Here is an 18,400-nt window from a genome sequence, read left to right on the forward strand (position 1 = left end):
AATTTATAAATAACTAGACGCAATAAGTCAATATTGAAAGAAATAAACAAAATTTAATTAATGTAAAGTATGAAATGAGATAGCATTGGATGGTCATAATTTTGAATCAAAAAAGTTGATTTTATTTTAATATTTTAATCATTTAATTATTTGAAAGATTATCTAAACTTGTCACATTTTCATTTATTGAAATATTTAATGATTCTTTTTTTGTCTATATTCGCCTTGTGTAAGAATATTCAATGTGATCAAACAACACACATCGATATTAATATGTTCACAACCAAATCAATCAATTTATTTATCGATGATAAGTCAATTTATTGCGTTAATTACCAAATCAAAGGCATATTGTACAAGTCTAATTATCTAGGACTTTACACCGACAAGATTAATTCATATTCAATATCTCATTACTATTTAAATGCACAGAAAAATGAATTTAATTTTAATCTAAAAGTTTCATCGAATTTGACAATCGTTCAAGATACAAGTGGCATGTTTCAAATCAAAAAGAATTCACCAAACAATGAGATACTTACTTTAACTTTTGGTTCAGTTGGATTTGAAGAAAAACTCAATTCTGTTCCCATATTTGATGGTGACACAACAAACTCAACGTTTAACATCGATTTATCTCAATACGCAGGAAAAATAATTTCATATCTGAAGCTCTATCCTCCATTGAAATATAACATTCTGGTTCAATTTGACACAACTAAATATCATCCGACTGATGTCATCATATACAGTAACGGGAAACAAATTAAATTTGATAATTCCAATCAAACACTTTTACTCAATAAATCAACTATTTCGATGTCAATTGACGCAAAATCCAATAAAGACTTGCGAAATATTAGAATTTCCTTTGATACAACTGAAACACAGACATTCAAGCCAGTTCCTGGACCAGAAAGAGACAACAATCCGTCAAATAAGAAGACTATTGCAGCAGTTGTAGCATCAATTGCTGTTTTCTATGTCATTGGCATTACTTCAGCATTAATAATTTATTTTATTGGAAAAAGACATTTCAATAGACTTTATGGTAGCCTTATGAGTCCATGCTTATGCTGCTGCACCAACTGCGAGGGATACTATGAAGTAGTCGACTTTTATCAGAGTCATCCAAGATATTATTATGATGACTACAATGCTTTCGGATGTAGAAAGTGCGAAAACTGTTACGATAATCATTGCAATAACAGTCGTTGCTTTTACTCCTGCGGCGAAAAATTATGCCAACCATGTTATGCTCGCCACAACTATGCATTAATATATACTTTACGCTTATTATTTGGAATTACTTCTTTAATTATATTCCCTGTTATTTGCTTTATAACAGCTATACATTTATTATGCCCGAGTATCCGAGATGATGATTACGAAACAAATTATGCCGATCAGCATAATCAGTACAAAACTCCAATAGTCATCAGTAAGTTCTATAACAAATTCAAGCTCAAAGGCAAAAACTATTCAAATGCCAAAAATGAAATTGACAATCACGAGGATTCAAGTGATGGTGGCTCATCATCATGCTCTTCTGCCTCATTGAATGATATCAGAAGCGGAAAAATTAAGCCATTATCACCTGATGAATACAAGCCCGAAGTTATACAAAATCTCGACTCAGAAGTGATGAAATCTCAAAACGTTCAATCTCATAAGACAATAAGTCAAGAGGAGGCAGCAATGAAGGAACAAGCTTCTCACCAAGAGCGTCGTCCTTCAATTTTTACAGACGCAAATATTCCTGCAAAATTATCTCTTTCAACAGAAGACTTTTCAATCGATGCAGCTCCAACTGAAAAACGAGAAAAGCCAGAGATCATTCTCAAGCAACCAGAATCTCCAAAGGAAGAGAGAAAATCCCCAATCAAGAGGAATTTCACAGAAGAAGAATTGGAAAGGAAGCGAAGAAAGAGAAGAGTTAAAAGCGCTGCTGATGCAATTCATCAATCATTGAAGATGTTCGAACCACCTTCAAGGTATGATGATGGATCAGACACAGAACCACGCGCAAGCGAGAATCCAGATTACGACAATCTCGTCTTGCTTCTTCCTCCTCCTGACTATGATTCAGGAGTGATGCCTCCAATGTTACCACATCCAGAGTTGCTAAGCCCACCTGCAGAAAACATTCCAAGACATACTCCAAAGAAACACTCAAGAAGAGCGAAAGAGAAGAGAAGTGAATCTACAATCGCTGAAATCCGCCAAGCAAATGACTTGGACTTCTTATTCTAAATAATGTTTTTGTTATAAAAAACTTTAAAGACATATTTTCTCATATTATTAAATCTTATTTGATTTTCTATTGAAATAAATCATATTTTGAGAGGCAAAAATATCATGCTCACACATATGAGTCGAAGATTTCTAATGATATTGATATTTTTATATTATGAGCACTGAAATGTTTAATTTTTCAATAAAATTAACCTTTTATCATATAAAATTAGTTTATATTTATATAATGATCCAAAATAATATTAATTTGATATGAATGAACCTAAAATTAATGCTATTCTATCAATTTTCTTATCGAATTCTCCCAAATAAGGAAAGCTTCTTTGGTAGGAATTCATTATTAATAATTATTTTGTTAAAGCTAGTCAAAAACATTAGATTCTTTCAAATATGCCCATTTTAATATGATAAGATTCAAAAAATGTGATATTTTTGAACTTCATAATAACGATGTATTTCCCGCACATTTGACATAGATTTTTTCCATAACAGTGCTTGCCATAAAGATTTTGGGAGGACAAATCATTCTTTACATTCCTTCAAGTTCATTGTTTATCTGAATTAAAAAAAAAAAAAGGTAGTGGGGCTTCCAGGCACTTCGTGCCCTCTAGCCCCAGTCAGTTTTCTGTCACTTTTCAGGTAAAAACAGTTTTATTATATATATAAAATGAATTTTACAAAACCACCGTTACCCTTCTTTGGAAATAAGAGTAGATGTAAAGATATTCTATTGAGAGAACTTAAGAAACTACCGAATGGTCTAACATTTGTAGATTTGTTCGGTGGAAGTTTCTATATATCCCATCTGTGCCATACAATATTTCCTGACTCAAAGATTATATGCAATGACTTCGACAACTATATGAACCGTCTCAAACATATACCAGACACAAACAAAATATTGAGTGAGTTGAAAGAAAAGATACCTATAGGTAAGATGGAAAGTATACCATTAGATAAGAAAGATATTGTGAGAGAGGTTTTGAAAAAAGCAGAATATATTGACTGGGATAGTATATCTTCTAGACTATTATATAGTGGTTCTATAAGAGTTCATGACATTGAAACACTTATGTCAAACGTTTTATATCTTAACTATACAAAGGTTTTCAAAGAGGACATAGAAAAATATATTGAGGGTATAGAGTTTGTGAGATGTCATTGGACAGAGTTGTATGAAAAATTTAAAGACAAGGAAAATGTTTTCTTTATAGTGGACCCGCCGTTCTATAACACATGCGATTTTCAATACCAAGTAGACTGGACTTTGAGAGACTCTTTAGAAACTTTAGACGTTTTACATAACCATCCATGCTTTTACTTTACATCCGATAAAAGTGGTTTGGAAACCGTTATGAGATGGTTAGAGGACATACATGACTATGAGTTTAGATATGACAAGATAGAATATGAGAGAGGTCCTATAAACCGGAAAAAGTGTCATAACAAAGAAATTTTATTGGTAAGTAAATGTGGTTTGAAATAGGACTACTTGTTTTAGGTTTTTTCCATTGTGTCATCTATTTCTTTGACGTGGCAGAAAAGTACAGAGAATATGAAGATGAACCGATGCCTGCAAATGTTCAGTATATGTACTCGTAAGAGATATTTTTATCTAATATTAAATGGACGCACAGAACTTAGCGAATACACAGCAACCTGGACAACCAAACCCAGAGAATATTCCAAATGAAGTTAGAATACAAACTGCAATGGCAAACTATGGTCAAGTGCCAACAGATGTACAAATGCAAACTGCCATGTCAAATGACGCTGCGTTAGGTTTGCCACCATGGTATGCAAATATGAGATGGAAAGAGTTTTATACAAACCCTGAAGTGGGATATAAACAACTCTATGCAGATGACGCGAACACAGGAGTTGACCCAGAGTATGTTTTCTACCAGAGGAGAAATAGAATGTATGAGCTCCAGTTAAAGAATGCTATGGAACTCAACAGGAAACGTAAGAGACTAGGCGGACATTAGATTTTTACATATAGTAAAATGGGTTTCTTTGGAAGAATAGGAAACTTCTTTCGAAATGTTGGAAGAGGTATATGGAATGGAATAAAATCTGTCGGAAGAGGAATTTGGAACGGTGTCAAAAATATTGGTAAAAGAGTAGGTCAGTTCGTTGGTATTATACCTAAAGACCCTGAACCAGAAGAACAAGCTCCTGTTATACAACAGCCTGAACCTGCACCACAGTCTAGTTGGCAACCAAATCCAACACCTCAACCGTATTAAAAAATTATATTTTTACCGTTCGATAGTAGTTGTATATGAAACTAAGTTCTAAGTAAAACGCATGGTATAATGGAATTATTCTCTTTCTTCCATCTGTAGTAAACCATACTTGAAAGTCTGAAATACTTCCACTCGGTGGTTCATATAGCTTTGTAGGTTTTTCGTAAAAGTCATTTGCCAAGCATAAAAAAGAGTTTTGTGCACCAGAAAATGAAGCATGAACTATAATAGCATCTGAGTCGAAAACATTTTCATATGTTCCATTAGGGTTTTCGACTTCATAAAAGTCCGGGTGTACTGGATATGCTGCAGGCTGATTTAACATCCTCAAAAATCTATACCATGCCAAGTTGTTATATTTTGTAGAAATATAAACGTTTTCTCCAAGGTCTTCTATTCTATTGATTTTAACAGTTGCATTTTTCCTGTCATATATAATATCGAGATGGTACTCTCCTTCGTCAATGTTAAACTGGTTTGCATATTCGAGATAGATATCGTTTATTTTTTCTTGAAAAGCTTGAAGAGTTGTTTCTAAGTTTACAAGCAAATTCACTTGTAAAAGTTTTCCCTGTTCAAATTTCTCATACGTACGTTTTTCTTTGTTATAGTATCGAACTTCAAAACCGACCGTAAATGGGAAACCATGTATGGCTTCTGAAATGAACTTCATTCTACGAAAGCCAATAGCTTTTGTGACGGATGGGTCTCTTAGCCATCTTAACGGGTAGTCAAAACGATAGCCTTCATGCTTTACGGTCTCTGTCTCAAACTTTTGACCGACATTCGTAAAAAGTTCATCTAATGGTTTAGTTGTAGCAACTCTAGAAGTTTCCTTTTCTATTGGAAGCATATTTTATCTAGAATAAAAATGTCAAATGAAACAGCGTCTATGAGAGAAATACAACACAACCGACAACTCATTATACAAGCTCTAAATAAGAACACAACAAACTTTTCAAACTATTCTAAGATATCTGAGTCATTGAAAGAAGAAGCTTAAAACTGACATTAAACCCAATGACAGATGAGTTTCTGTTTCAAGACAACAAGAACCATACTGTTTGTATAAATCCAACAAAAGGAACCTTAAACGAGAAACCTATAAAAGAACTTCTTTTGAAAGCAGATGTTGACAACAAAGCTGACAAAGAGTATGTCATTGAAAAAGTTCAAGAAGAACATGACAGAGCAGATGCAACATATGCAACGAAAGAGGATGTTGAAAAGAAAGCTGACAAAGAAACTGTAGATATGTTGGCACAAACGGTTTCAAGTCATGACAAAGCTTTAATGGAAGATGGACAACAGTTGAAAGAGCTTGAGAAAGGTGTTACAGAGTTAAGGAATACAAAAGCAGACTCGACATGGATAGTTGGATATGTAAATGCAACAAAAGAATATATTTTCAAATGGACAGAAGGAACATACCCACAAAAACAGCATACACATTCTATATCTGATATTACAAACTTACAAGAAACCTTAAACAGGAAAAGTGACGTTGGACATACACATACCATTGCAAATATTACAAACTTACAAGAAACCTTAAACAGGAAAAGTGACGTTGGACATACACATACAAGTTTTACAACTTTTACAGCAGACGACATAGTATTGAACTTTGACCTTGGTTCAAGTGCACCTTCAGAGAATCCAAGCACTAGTGTAAAAGATACTCTTAACAATTTAGTTAACAGTTGCAGGAATATCGAAGATCATGCCAGAAACTTTGAAGCATATGAACTACCAACAATGTTAGATAAGAAAGCAGACAAAACAGAGCTTCAAACATTAAAGACAGAAATACTTCAAACCATTTACCCGGTTGGCTCTATTTATACGTCAATGAACTCTACCAGACCAGAAGTAGTACTTGGTTTTGGAACTTGGACTCAAATAGTCGACAGGTTTTTGTATTGTGCAAACTCTTCAAAGGAAACAGGTGGAAGTAAAACGATTTCGGGTGAAAATTTACCTGCACACAGTCACTACATAGATTTAAGTACATCTCAAGCAGGTTGGCATAAGCATAGATTTTGGGATTGGTCAGCAATGAAAAAAGGTAAAGGATATGATGTTAAAGACGACGTTCAGTTTGCTATAAATTGTTTCTGGGGTAGCACACAGGGAGATGGAAACCATACACATCGCGTTTCAGGGTATACGCAAACAACGGGACAAAGTAAAGACTACATGCCACCTTACATGACAGTTTACGCATGGTATAGAAATGCTTAGTCGTCATTTTCAACTTCTTTAGCATATTCGTCAGGAGTTGTCTTATATTTGTTAGGAACTGTCTTTGAAAGTATACCACCTTGAACTTTGACAGGTTTGAAACGAGGTCTGACAATAGTCGTTTTATCTTCTGCTTGCAGTCTGTACATTTTGCCATGTTTGCCTAAAACTTCATAATATTCTCTTGTATACTTTCTTCTATTTTTACGAACACGAATGTGAGTACCTGTCGGGTTCCCATTGTTGTCATAGTCAATAGTATTTTCATATGGGTCGCGTTTGGGTATTTCTATTTTTACTTTGTCTCCTTTCTGAAGTTTGAAGCCCGGCATTCTTTCTTGTTTGTCTCTTTTGACTAAATTATTAAATATATAGTCTTTCTCTAAGTCAGGGTTGTTTTTCATTTCTTCGGGGGAGTGGTTTCCCAAACCTTTTTGTTTACGGCTATTGTAAATATTTAAAACTTGTCTCATCTTTGCCATGGAGAAGTGTCTATACTTGTCGTCATATGACATTTCATTTGCTTCACCACCTTGTGGTTGGTTTAAGTCTCTTAACATTTTTATACAACCGTCAATGACACCAAGAGCAGAATGGTTTTGGTCGACAATGAAATATTGGTTTACATTTTTTGAACGCAGATAGTTCTTTACATCATCTGATTTGAAAGAACTTTCACAGTCAGATGTCAGTTTTGTTGGATGGTATTTGTCAACGAATATTGTCAAAGCAGTTTTCACATCTAAAATATTTTTGGACCATAATGGTATGGCTTCACAGTATCTTGTGTTCTGACCGACAAATATTAGCCAGTATGGTGGTCCATCTGTTCTAACTCTCGGAATGTTTTCCAAGATATCCATAAACCAAGCATTTGGTGTTGAACTAAAGATTTTTACCATGAGTGCTTTCTTTGTCGCTTTAGAAACATAGGGGTCCTTGTTTGGATTCGTCATTTTTATCCTATAAGAAATGGGTTTATTTGGCGCATTAGCAGGAGTCGCATCTAGATTTTTACCCGCAGTGGGAACAATAGCCAGAGGTGTATTTGGAGTTGGAAGGAAGATTTTGAGTACATTAGGTATACTGAAAGAGAAAGCACAACCTATTATACAAACTGTACAGAAAGGTTGGGATGTAGCACGAGATGCAGCAAATCTTATTCCAAATCCTGAAACAAGAGGAAAAGTTCAAGGATGGATGGACAATGTAGGAAGACAAGCAGGAAACTACTATAACAAAGCAAATGACTACTATAACCAAGCAGGACACTATATGGACCAAGGTGAAAGATTCTTTAACAGAGGATATAACCATGCACAACAGTGGGTAAACAACAACCAACCTCAACCGCCTCAAACGTGGGGAATGTAAAATTTTTTACTGAGATGAAATGAACAATACAGCATTGAGACAAATGGGTTCAAGATGGATTTGTCGGCTTCCAGCAGTTACACAACGTGTTTGTCAAGTTCTTCCTATACCTCAGGAAGTTTTAGACCGACTTAAAAAACCTCAACAACCAGTTGAAAACAAACCAAACTAAAATTTTTTACTGAGATGAAATGACCGAAGAAGTTGAAACGGTAGATTTGACACCACAAACAAAAAGTTCAGAACCATTGTCAAAACCTGTCAAAGAACTTACAGATGAAGAGAAAAATTCAATAATAGAAAGTGCCAGGTCTGGAAATACAAACCCCAACTACAAAGTCACTTTTCATAAAAATGGAACGGCTAGTATCTCAAAAAAGAAACAGACTCTCACAAATAAAATATTGAAGTCTGAAGGAGCTTTCGAGACAACAGATGGAAAAGTTTACTTCACTGACCAACAGTTCATTATAGAACATCTCATTGACTTAGAGTCGAAATATTCTAAACTTTACAACAAACACAAAAAGTTGAAAGGAAAACAAAAACAAATGGCATATGATATTTATGAAGATGTTGACGACACAACTGTTCCTGCAGGTGAGCTAAAGTCAAAGGAACCGAAAAGTGACGAAAAACCGATAGAAGAAGAAAAACCAAAAAATGAAGATAAACCAAAACCAAAGTTTAGTTTGGAAACTAAACCAAGTCAACCTTCATTAGCTGGTATGGGTTGGCGTCAAAGACTTATGGTAGCGGGCGGTTATGTTAAGTAAAGAAAACAGTATATTTTTTTATTTTTATAAAAATGCCCCCATATAGAATGGACAGAAGGTCTGCTAGAATAAAAGCAGAGTTAGAAAGATATGGCTGGAGAGTTTCGAAGAATTTTAAATATAGGAAGGGAAGACCCATAAAAGTCTATGACAAATTGTCTGGTCTTCGCTACGAAATGGACTTAAAAACAGCACGCGCCAATTATCCAAACAGACTAGAGAGGTTAGAAGAAGAGCGTCTTATGGACATGCCTTTCGATGTTACTGAGCCTCAAGTTGAAGGACACGACGGCTTTGCCAGATTCTATTGGAAACATGACGAACAATTGTATCCTTTGAGAAGAAAAAAGGGAAGAGGTGAAGACGCACATGCTCCCATGGAAAGAACAAGATATGCATATGAAAAGTATCGTGAAGTTAGAAGTAAAATTACATCTGGTCGAACCTTTACAGTAAACTTTGACGAAGGAAAGAACAAAGAAGGCTTCATGGGTGTACTTGCTGCAATTCAAGACGGAAATAAGAAAGGACACAATCTCAGATTGACCATAACAGATTTGGATGGTCACATTTACTATGCACATGGCAATGTCACAACAGCCGCACAACTTCTTGACGCTTTCAAGACTACAAAGAGAGAACAAATGGTTGACTCCGACTCAGATATTTTGAATGCGATTGAAGGAATTGCAAGTGTCAAGTTCGAATGGTATCAACCTAACCCTCAAGCAGTCAGACAACATGCTGGATACTTCCCGTTCATAAACAAGTCTGACATTGACTTGACAAGGTATGGAATTTACAATTCAATTGAAACAATTGTCAATGAACCTTGCATTCTCACATGCCTCAGGAACTCTGGTCTTGTTACAGATGAGAAGATGAAGTATCTTGAGTCATGTGTGAAGACAAGGTACATTCTTAGAGGTCAACTGGCAAAAGTTGCACCGTTGGCAAATGTGAATATCCGAGTCAACATACCGACTGAGAAAGGTTCTTCACATGACGACTATGTTGTTGACAAAGACTTACCATGGTTGAAGATTGCAATTGTCCACAACCACTTCATGTTGAACGAAAGTCTTACAAACCCATTCTTTGGTAAAAGTAAGTGCAACATTGTCAGAGCTGTTAACATTCTTTTCGAGAAAGGTTTGTTGGAACCAATTCCAGATGACAAGCTGACAGAAACTTTTGTACCAAAAGACGAAACAAACTTTTCATTGTTAGCAAGACCAAAAGTTGTTCCAGACAAAGTTCTAGCACAAAAGAAGTACACAGTTCCAAAAGGAGTTGGATTGTTCGGATACCAACCTGAACCAGAAGAACTTCCAATGAGGTTGCAAGAACTTCAAGATGCTATAAACAAACTTCCATTGAGGCATCCAATCGACGTCAAATTGTATTGGAGAGCTTCTGAGTTAGGTCAGAAGGTTTTATATGAAACAGGTTGCTTCGACGATGTTTATGAGATAACAGGGGAGGTATCTCAGAAGATAAGAGACTCGCTTGAATTTCCAAAAACTGGGCCGATTGGATGCGACAAGTTCGACTCATACGAAAAGATATACTATGTCGACCTTAACGCTGCGTACATGAGGTTTGTCCAATATATTCCGACTGGAATTCCAAACGAAGATGGTGAGTTCCCGGGAAGGAACTATACAGTTGGAAAAGTCATACAACAAATGTATGATATTAGGAAAGCTTCAAACCCCAAACTTGCAATGACACTCAAATTGCTTATGAATTCGACATGGGGATATTCCATTAAGAAACCTCAAAAGATGAAGAGTAAACATTATGAGAAGGTCGACAACTTTGTTGAAAGGTTTTCTCCTTTTGTTTTGAAGTACGAGTTCACCGAAGGTCAAAGTGGCTTAGTAACCACATTAAAACCTATTGTCGAACATTGGTGTTACCCTCAGTTCGCAAAGGCAGTCCTTGACAACTACAACAAATTCTTCTCCGAAGTCAAATCCAAAGTTGTGGTATACTATGAGAACATTGACGCACTCATGACGAACGAAGAAGGGTACAACAAACTCATTGAAATGGGAATGGTCGGTGAAAAGATGGGCCTTTTTAAGCTAGACAAGGTATTTTCCGAAGTTCATGTAATATCGAAAAGGAAATATTGGGGTATACTTGAAGACGGCACAGAAATAAAACATTGCATGAAATAAAAACGTTTTTAAAACCATATATTTTTACATATATTAAATGCTTCAGGTTGAAAAACAAAGAACAAAAGTAGCAGATACAAAACCGTTAGACTATATCTTCACAAATGCCGGTAGGACTATATCAGATGAAGAAATTTCATCCCGTTCATACAGGTTTGACTATCCAATTCGTTGGCTTCAAAGTCCTTCAGATGCAAAGGCAATAGGATTTAGAAGAGTTTTGTTTTCAAATAGAACTAACGCGTTTATGTTCGCAGTATATTTTCATGGTCAGTATAAAGGTTCTGATGGTCTAATAGAAAAATTTGACGAAATGAAAATCTTTACAATTCGTTCAGACGAAAGTCTTGAAAAAACTCTAAATGACTTTCAAACTCAAATAAACAAATACTACTGGGAATTTCAAGAAAAATACCACTCTTTACTAAATGGAACATACTATCTGAAACTAGAATATAACAAGATGAACTCCACAGTTTCATTTCAAAAGATTGAAATTAACCCTCCAAGAGATACAGAGTTTTTATATTGGGGAGTAGACAAACGTTCTTGGGCACAATTTCTTCGGTTACTAAACCAGAACGAACCATTACCACCAGATGGTCCATTTAATTTTATACTTCCACCAGCAGATTTGACAGTTTATAGAAACGTGTTTGACCCTCAAAATGTCATGTGTCATGCAAGTTTCAGTTCAAGCAACAACAGTTTTCTATGTATCGGTAAGGACTTTTATGACTTTGCTTCTAAATTCTACGAACCACCTAGTAACAGTTTCTCTGACTTTCAAGTTTGGTTCACAACAAACGGTGTGCAGCATATTATTCCATTGTACTATGACTTTTATCTCGAATTGTCTTTCATATACAACTACGGAAAAGTATTGAAAAAGTATTGAAAAATGAGTTTTGGTTAGATGGTGAGATCTCAAAACAAGCATTTTGTGAAGAATATACCAACCCGCGGAATTCCGCGGGTTGCTTTTTATATAAAATTCACCCGTTGAATTTTCATGAATTTCCTTAAGATAGAAAAAAAATATTTTAGGGTAGATGTTTTTTTAGGTGTCACCAGGTCACCAGGTCAAATGAACCTCCCCGAAAAAGTGTGACAACATGACATTTTGACAACAGTCCAGGAAATAAACTTCATCGTCAATGTTTTGAAGAACTGAAGTGTGCCTATGTGCCCATGTGTGCCTCGGTCAAATGAACCTCCCCGAAAAAGTGTGACAACATGACATTTTGACAACAGTCCAGGAAATAGACTTCTTCATCGTCAATGTTTTTGTCAAACATGAACGTAAATGTTTTGTCATGACTTCTTCATCGTATTCTTTCACCTGTTGAATTTTGTATAAAAAAGCAACCGCCGGAATTCCGGCGGTTGGTATATTCTTCACAAAATGCTTGTTTTGAGGTTAAGCCACAAACGGATGTCCGACGGTTAAGCCACAAACGAATGTCCGACGGTTAAGCCACCCAAAAATATTTTTTAATTTTATTGTAAGAACTGAAATGACAGTCGAAGCAAAAACGTTCACGAACAAATCTAATGGCAAACATTCACAAAAAGGCACTTACAACGGTATTGAAGTCTTACGTAGAGACAAGGAATGGTTATATAAATGCAACAAAGATATGTCAGCAGTTTGGGAAAGACTTTAGAAGGTTGTTGGAAAATAAGTCCTGGGAAGAGTATTATACGGCATTTTGTGAAGAATATACCAACCCGCGGAATTCCGCGGGTTGCTTTTTATACAAAATTCATGCAGGAATTCCGGATGAAATCAAACAGGTTAGAGGAACGTATGTAGACCCAAGACTCGTAAACTATATAGCAATGTGGGCTTCTCCAAAATATTGTATAGCAGTTGGAAAAATTTTGGACTCCATAGACAAGAAAGTTCATGAGAAATTAGATGAAGAAGAACTTGAAGATACAGTAGAGAATGCAAAACCTTTGTTCGAACAAGAAGTTAGAAAAATGCATGAAAAACAAATAGAACATGAACGTGAGATATGTTCTGGTTATAGAGATTCTCCATACGAACTAGACCAATGGGAACAAGAAGATTTAAAGAGAGAATTTAGAGAATATGAACTCGCTAAGATAGCATTTGAAGCTGCAGAAGAGAGGTTAAAAGTTTGGGGTCGTTTTGTACAAAAATATTGTGAGTAAATGAACCATTTTTTTCGACAAAAATATATTTTAGGTGAAGAACTGAAGTGTGCCTATGTGCCTATGTGCCTAGGTCAAATGAACTTCTCTGAAAAAGTGTGACAACACGACATTTTGACAACATCGTAGAAAACACGCAAAACTCTTGAATTTTGTATAAAAAAAGCAACCGCCGGAATTCCGCGGGTTGGTATATTCTTCACAAAATGCTTGTTTTGAGGTCGAACCACTTTTGGCTCCACCGTAGAAAACACACAAAACTCTTGAATTTGTTGCTGAACTCGGCAAAAATATATTTTAGGTGAAGAGGTGAGATCTCACCCGTTTTTTCACCTGTTTTTTCACCCGTTGAATTTTCATGAATTTTCCCGAAATAAAAATAAAGTTAGTTTTTTTAAAAAAATATTTTTTATTTTTATTGTAAGAACATGTTAGCAACAACAGCACCAAACTCGTTAGTCATGAACCCAACATCTATGTTAGTAGAGATGAAAAGCTTCATTCCTTCTTCATATACTTTCGAAACAACAATCCAGAAGATAAAGCAAGAACTTCTCCAAGGAGATTTAGATTGCACTGCAAAAGATGAAACAAATGAAGAATATCTTTATGAAATGCAGGATATTATTGACCATCTACCTAAACTTCCTGAAATCCAACAACAAAAGCTCACTATTCCTGAATTCGATGAAATAGAAGTCAAAGCAACTGACTCAGTTGAAACCAAGAAGTTCATACGTAAGGCAAACTATGAGTTTCTTGGATTTCATTGCAACCACAAAGTCATGGACAAAGACTGCGACATGTTATATAAGAACATCTCTGACATATACAAATCTGGGGAGTTTAAGACCTACGACAACTTTGTTTCGTTAGTTGCTGAATGTGTATGGCAGATAAGAGATGAAGATAGAAGAGGTAAGGTATGGAACCAACAGATAAAACCCGCAACTTTTGAGTTAAAGAAAACCATTGACGCCTTAGTCATACTTGCAGGTAAGGTTTCAGAATATAACGCAAAAATGAACCCACAATGTTCTAAATGTAAAGCAGCAATGAGGAAATATAACTACTCCGTCAAAGAGATAGAACGTATGCGAAACGACTATGCTGACTTAAAGAAAGAAGCAGAGAAACCAGCAGAAGATAAAATGGACATGTTAGCATTTCTGAACAAAAACTATCCAACTGCTGACGATTTCCTTCTTTCAGATGTCAAGAAGAAATATAAAGAAACATTCGGCATTGTTAAAACATTCGATGTACTAAAAGAAGAAATAGAAGCTACGAAACTGTTTAGGATTTCAAATATACATCGTACAATTCATGTAAAACGCTTATAAAATAACTGAGGTGAAAAAAGAGGTGAGAAAACAGGTGAGATCTCACCTCTTCACCTAAAATATATTTTTATTGAATTCTGAGTAAAATGACATATGGAACACATACTTTTTCAGTAAGGACATATGGGGTGAAAAAAGAGGTGAGAAAACAGGTGAGATCTCACCTCTTCACCTAAAATATATTTTTGTCTGATTTACACTCATTGACGATGAAATCTTGACAACATGACATTTTGACAACATCGTAGAAAACACGCAAAACTCTTGAATTTTGTATAAAAAAAGCAACCGCCGGAATTCCGCGGGTTGGTATATTCTTCACAAAATGCTTGTTTTGAGGTCGAGCCATTTTTGGCTCCACCTGTTTTTTCAACCAAAACTCATTTTTGTCTGATTTACGCTCATTGACGATGAAATCTTGACAAAACATTTACGAAGAAATCTATTTCCTGTGTTGTTGTCAAAATGTCATGTTGTCACACTTTTTCAGAGAAGTTCATTTGACCTGGTGACCTGGTGACCTGGTTCCACCTAAAATATATTTTTGCTGAAAAAAATGACCAAATTTCATGAATTTCCTCATATGTTTGCTACCCTCGAAAAACCGAGGATAGAGATTCCGTACGAAAACAGTGAAAAAAACTTATGAAATAACTGTTTTTTTGACGAAGAGAACTTTTGCACTTCGTAAAAAAAATGACGTTTACCATGTAAAACGCTTATGAAAATCGTAAAAAATTGCGAGTGGGAGAAAAACCCTGGTCGCCAAAACTCTATGAAAACAGTGAAAAAACTCATGAAAATCGTAAAAAATTGCGACCCGCGGAAAACCGAGGAACGCCTAAAACACATGAAAATCGTAAAAAAATGACCAAATTTCATGATATAACTGTATCTTTTATACAAAATAAAATAACGCTAGTTTTTTTAAAATATTTTTTTTTATTTTGTATGTAAGAACAGGAAATGACAAACATTGAGTTTGAAACAGTTAAAAAGATAGACAATGAGACCAAAGTGGTTAGAATTGGTGATTTAAACGTAAGATACTCAAAGAAATACAACAAATATTCTTTGTCAGACATTTTAACACTATCTGAAAAGAAAACATCCCACGACTGGGTTAGAATTGCTTCTAGTCAGAAAATTTTGACAAGAAATCCTGAGCTTATGATATCAGTAGCATTTCATGGAACAAGAGCATATCTTATAGACAAAAGTCTTATACCAATAGTTTTGTTCTGGATTGACCCAGTTGTTGGATATAATTTCATAACATATGGTTCATTCGATACTGAACGTTGCAGTGAAGGCTTACTTTATATCGTTCAGAAACCGAAGGACTTCAATACAAAGAGATATAAGATAGGAAGAACATTTAATATAACTAAAAGATATGACAGTACAGTCAATAGAGTTAAGGTTGTGTTCGTTAACGATATGAGAGCTGCAGAAACAGAACTACTTGAAAAGTTTGAGAAAATGTATGGTGCTCCCATGAAAGGTAAAGAAACGTTTGAAGTAGATGAGATAGATAGTGCTATAAAATTATTTGACGAAGTTGCTGAAAAATACATGTAAAGCGTTTATTTTTGGTCTTTTATACAAGATAGAAAATAACGCTAATTTTATTTTTTTTTATTTTTTTATTTTGTATGTAAAGACAGTAATGACAACAACAGAGAACACAACAACTGCTATCGTTCATGAAGATATAAATGAAGAATACGAGTGGGTTCAGTATAACAAACAGTTACGTCTCATTCGTTCGGTCAAAGATGACATGTACCAAATGCAAAGTATTTTGAATGCTCTTCGTTCTACAAAGCAAGCATATCATTGGTTTGAAAACCAACAGACAAAAGAACTTTTAGAAGAATTTCCTCATATGTTTGCGACCCTCGGAAAACCGAGGGTCGAGATTCCGTACGAAAATCGTCAAAATTTGCCAAATGGTTTGAGAGGTTGGTATGTACATAGACTTCTTGTAAATGCTGTTGCAATGTGGGCTTCACCTCGTTACGCTTGTTATATTTTCATGATGTTAGATGAAATTCATAGACAAGAACGTGAAGAGATGGAAAAGAAACTTCAAGCAAAAGATGAAGTCATTGAAGCAAAAGACAAAAACATACAGAAAAGAATACCACGTTCGGTACCAAAAGGTAAGGAAAAGAACTATAAGTATATGATTTATACTGAAGAGATGGAAAATGAAGAAGACAGAGATATGGTTATGTTGCATTTAGTCAGAAGAAACAACAAAAGCTTTTACGACCTTGCTAAGATTTACAAATCTGACAGAAATTGGTTCTATCGCGAAAACTTACCGATTTCAATGACACCGAATGAAGATGTTAAACAAATAGTTCAAGATACGTTACCTCAAACACACTATGATATGAAAGGTTGTACAATACTTACCTTCAAAGAAGATTTACCGCTACTGAAAGAAAAAATAACAGAGTATTTTGACAACTTCAAACAAGCAGAGTAGATGAACCATTTATTTTTCAAGCTTGACACCAAAGATGGCTCAGGTAGCTCTATAAGGTAAATTGTCTTGTCCGAGTCCTTCTGGCATTCCGAGTCCTTCCTTCCGACAGGAAAAGTTTTTCTTTCCGACAGGAAAAGTTTTTCTTTCCAACAGGAAAAGTTCTTCCTTCCAACAGGAAAAGTTCTTCCTTCCAACAGGAAAAGTTCTTCCTTCCAACAGGAAAAGTTTTTCTTTCCGACAGGAAAAGTTTTTCTTTCCGACAGGAAAAGTTTTTCTTTCCGACAGGAAAAGTTTTTCTTTCCGACAGGAAAAATTTTTCTTTCCAACAGGAAAAATTTTTCCAGTTGTCCGTCCGTAAACCATTCAAATTTTCGAAAATTGAGAACTTTTTGGCCGACCTTCAGGAAAAATTTTTCTTTCCGACAGGAAAAATTTTTCTTTCCGACAGGAAAAGTTTTTCTTTCCGACAGGAAAAGTTTTTCTTTCCGACAGGAAAAGTTTTTCTTTCCGACAGGAAAAGTTTTTCTTTCCGACAGGAAAAGTTCTTCCTTCCAACAGGAAAAATTTTTCCTTCTGGCATTCCGAGTTCTTCCTTCCGACAGGACACAAACGAATGTCCGACGTACCACCAACCGAGTCCATTCCAAAGCCAGAAGAACCGAAAGCCCCAGCACCACAACAGACTAAGACTCAACACTTACATTTTTTACGCTTGACTTTTTACAATTTGAACTTTGTTTGCGTAGATATGAATTCTGAAAGAAGTATGAGGGTCTTGTATGACTTTGTACCTCTCCCATAGTTCATGTCTGTCAAACTTACCTGCCATGGACTCTTTCATAAGTTCCATGAAATCGTCTTCGGACAATCCGGGGAAAAGTACAATGTCAGTAAGTATTCTCTTTACATCCTTACTTAAACTCTTTGCTGTCTGTACACAAATGACAACAGAGATGTTAAAGTGTCTGAGCTTCTTAAGAATTCGACACATGTCTTGTTCTCTATTCTTTAACAAAGGATGAGAGGCGAAATCATCTAAGATAAGAAGACATCTATGAGGGTAAGTCTTCCAATCGTAAGATTGCAATTTCTTCGAAATGTATTCTATCTCTTTCTGTTTGTTTCTGAAGTGTTTCTTCTCTAATATTCTCTGCATTTCCTCATTTGGGTCTTTAAACTTAGAATTGACATACTCATTTATAGCATTGTACTTCAAAACCTTCTTTGGTACTTCTTTATCCAATCAACAACTCAGAGTCTTTTATACATACTAGTTTTGACTTTTTTATAATAT

The 18,400-nt window shown here is 35.2% G+C and overlaps 12 protein-coding genes across 12 annotated transcripts, besides 1 other annotated feature; 10 read left to right on the forward strand and 2 right to left on the reverse strand.

Moving 5' to 3' along the window:
• Window positions 1–164: 164 nt before the first annotated feature.
• On the forward strand, window positions 165–2,293 carry TVAGG3_0148510 (uncharacterized protein; the record flags this gene model as incomplete). The annotated part of the gene is made up of 1 exon (XM_001304080.2): window positions 274–2,253. One exon carries the CDS (start codon window positions 274–276, stop codon window positions 2,251–2,253), a length of 1,980 nt encoding a protein of 659 aa, XP_001304081.1.
• Window positions 2,294–3,881: 1,588 nt separating this feature from the next.
• On the forward strand, window positions 3,882–4,244 carry TVAGG3_0148520 (uncharacterized protein; the record flags this gene model as incomplete). The annotated part of the gene is made up of 1 exon (XM_001304079.1): window positions 3,882–4,244. The coding sequence occupies one exon, from the start codon at window positions 3,882–3,884 to the stop codon at window positions 4,242–4,244; it is 363 nt and encodes a 120-aa protein (XP_001304080.1).
• An 18-nt stretch (window positions 4,245–4,262) lies between these two features.
• Window positions 4,263–4,505, forward strand: TVAGG3_0148530 (serine threonine-protein phosphatase family; the record flags this gene model as incomplete). The annotated part of the gene is made up of 1 exon (XM_001304078.1): window positions 4,263–4,505. One exon carries the CDS (start codon window positions 4,263–4,265, stop codon window positions 4,503–4,505), a length of 243 nt encoding a protein of 80 aa, XP_001304079.1.
• Window positions 4,506–4,509: 4 nt separating this feature from the next.
• TVAGG3_0148540 (uncharacterized protein) lies at window positions 4,510–5,358 on the reverse strand (the record flags this gene model as incomplete). The annotated part of the gene is made up of 1 exon (XM_001304077.1): window positions 4,510–5,358. The coding sequence occupies one exon, from the start codon at window positions 5,356–5,358 to the stop codon at window positions 4,510–4,512; it is 849 nt and encodes a 282-aa protein (XP_001304078.1).
• Window positions 5,359–5,948: 590 nt separating this feature from the next.
• Window positions 5,949–18,400: part of a mobile genetic element that runs on past the window's edge.
• Window positions 6,829–7,705, reverse strand: TVAGG3_0148560 (uncharacterized protein; the record flags this gene model as incomplete). The annotated part of the gene is made up of 1 exon (XM_051224546.1): window positions 6,829–7,705. A coding segment is annotated over one exon (877 nt), but the record flags the coding sequence as incomplete, so codon positions are not given.
• Window positions 7,722–8,123, forward strand: TVAGG3_0148570 (uncharacterized protein; the record flags this gene model as incomplete). The annotated part of the gene is made up of 1 exon (XM_051224547.1): window positions 7,722–8,123. The coding sequence occupies one exon, from the start codon at window positions 7,722–7,724 to the stop codon at window positions 8,121–8,123; it is 402 nt and encodes a 133-aa protein (XP_051109533.1).
• Window positions 8,143–8,295, forward strand: TVAGG3_0148580 (uncharacterized protein; the record flags this gene model as incomplete). Its single annotated transcript, XM_051224548.1, has 1 exon — window positions 8,143–8,295. The coding sequence occupies one exon, from the start codon at window positions 8,143–8,145 to the stop codon at window positions 8,293–8,295; it is 153 nt and encodes a 50-aa protein (XP_051109534.1).
• Window positions 8,315–8,899, forward strand: TVAGG3_0148590 (phage tail repeat-like family; the record flags this gene model as incomplete). Its single annotated transcript, XM_051224549.1, has 1 exon — window positions 8,315–8,899. The coding sequence occupies one exon, from the start codon at window positions 8,315–8,317 to the stop codon at window positions 8,897–8,899; it is 585 nt and encodes a 194-aa protein (XP_051109535.1).
• Window positions 8,947–10,730, forward strand: TVAGG3_0148600 (DNA/RNA polymerases family; the record flags this gene model as incomplete). The annotated part of the gene is made up of 1 exon (XM_051224550.1): window positions 8,947–10,730. A coding segment is annotated over one exon (1,784 nt), but the record flags the coding sequence as incomplete, so codon positions are not given.
• On the forward strand, window positions 11,123–11,983 carry TVAGG3_0148610 (uncharacterized protein; the record flags this gene model as incomplete). Its single annotated transcript, XM_051224551.1, has 1 exon — window positions 11,123–11,983. The coding sequence occupies one exon, from the start codon at window positions 11,123–11,125 to the stop codon at window positions 11,981–11,983; it is 861 nt and encodes a 286-aa protein (XP_051109537.1).
• On the forward strand, window positions 13,881–14,609 carry TVAGG3_0148620 (organellar and viral DNA polymerase type B; the record flags this gene model as incomplete). The annotated part of the gene is made up of 1 exon (XM_051224552.1): window positions 13,881–14,609. One exon carries the CDS (start codon window positions 13,881–13,883, stop codon window positions 14,607–14,609), a length of 729 nt encoding a protein of 242 aa, XP_051109538.1.
• TVAGG3_0148630 (KilA, N-terminal/APSES-type HTH, DNA-binding family) lies at window positions 16,279–16,919 on the forward strand (the record flags this gene model as incomplete). The annotated part of the gene is made up of 1 exon (XM_051224553.1): window positions 16,279–16,919. A coding segment is annotated over one exon (641 nt), but the record flags the coding sequence as incomplete, so codon positions are not given.

This window comes from Trichomonas vaginalis, chromosome IV (genome assembly GCF_026262505.1).
Source record: "Trichomonas vaginalis G3 chromosome IV, whole genome shotgun sequence".
Lineage (NCBI taxonomy): Eukaryota > Parabasalia > Trichomonadida > Trichomonadidae > Trichomonas > Trichomonas vaginalis.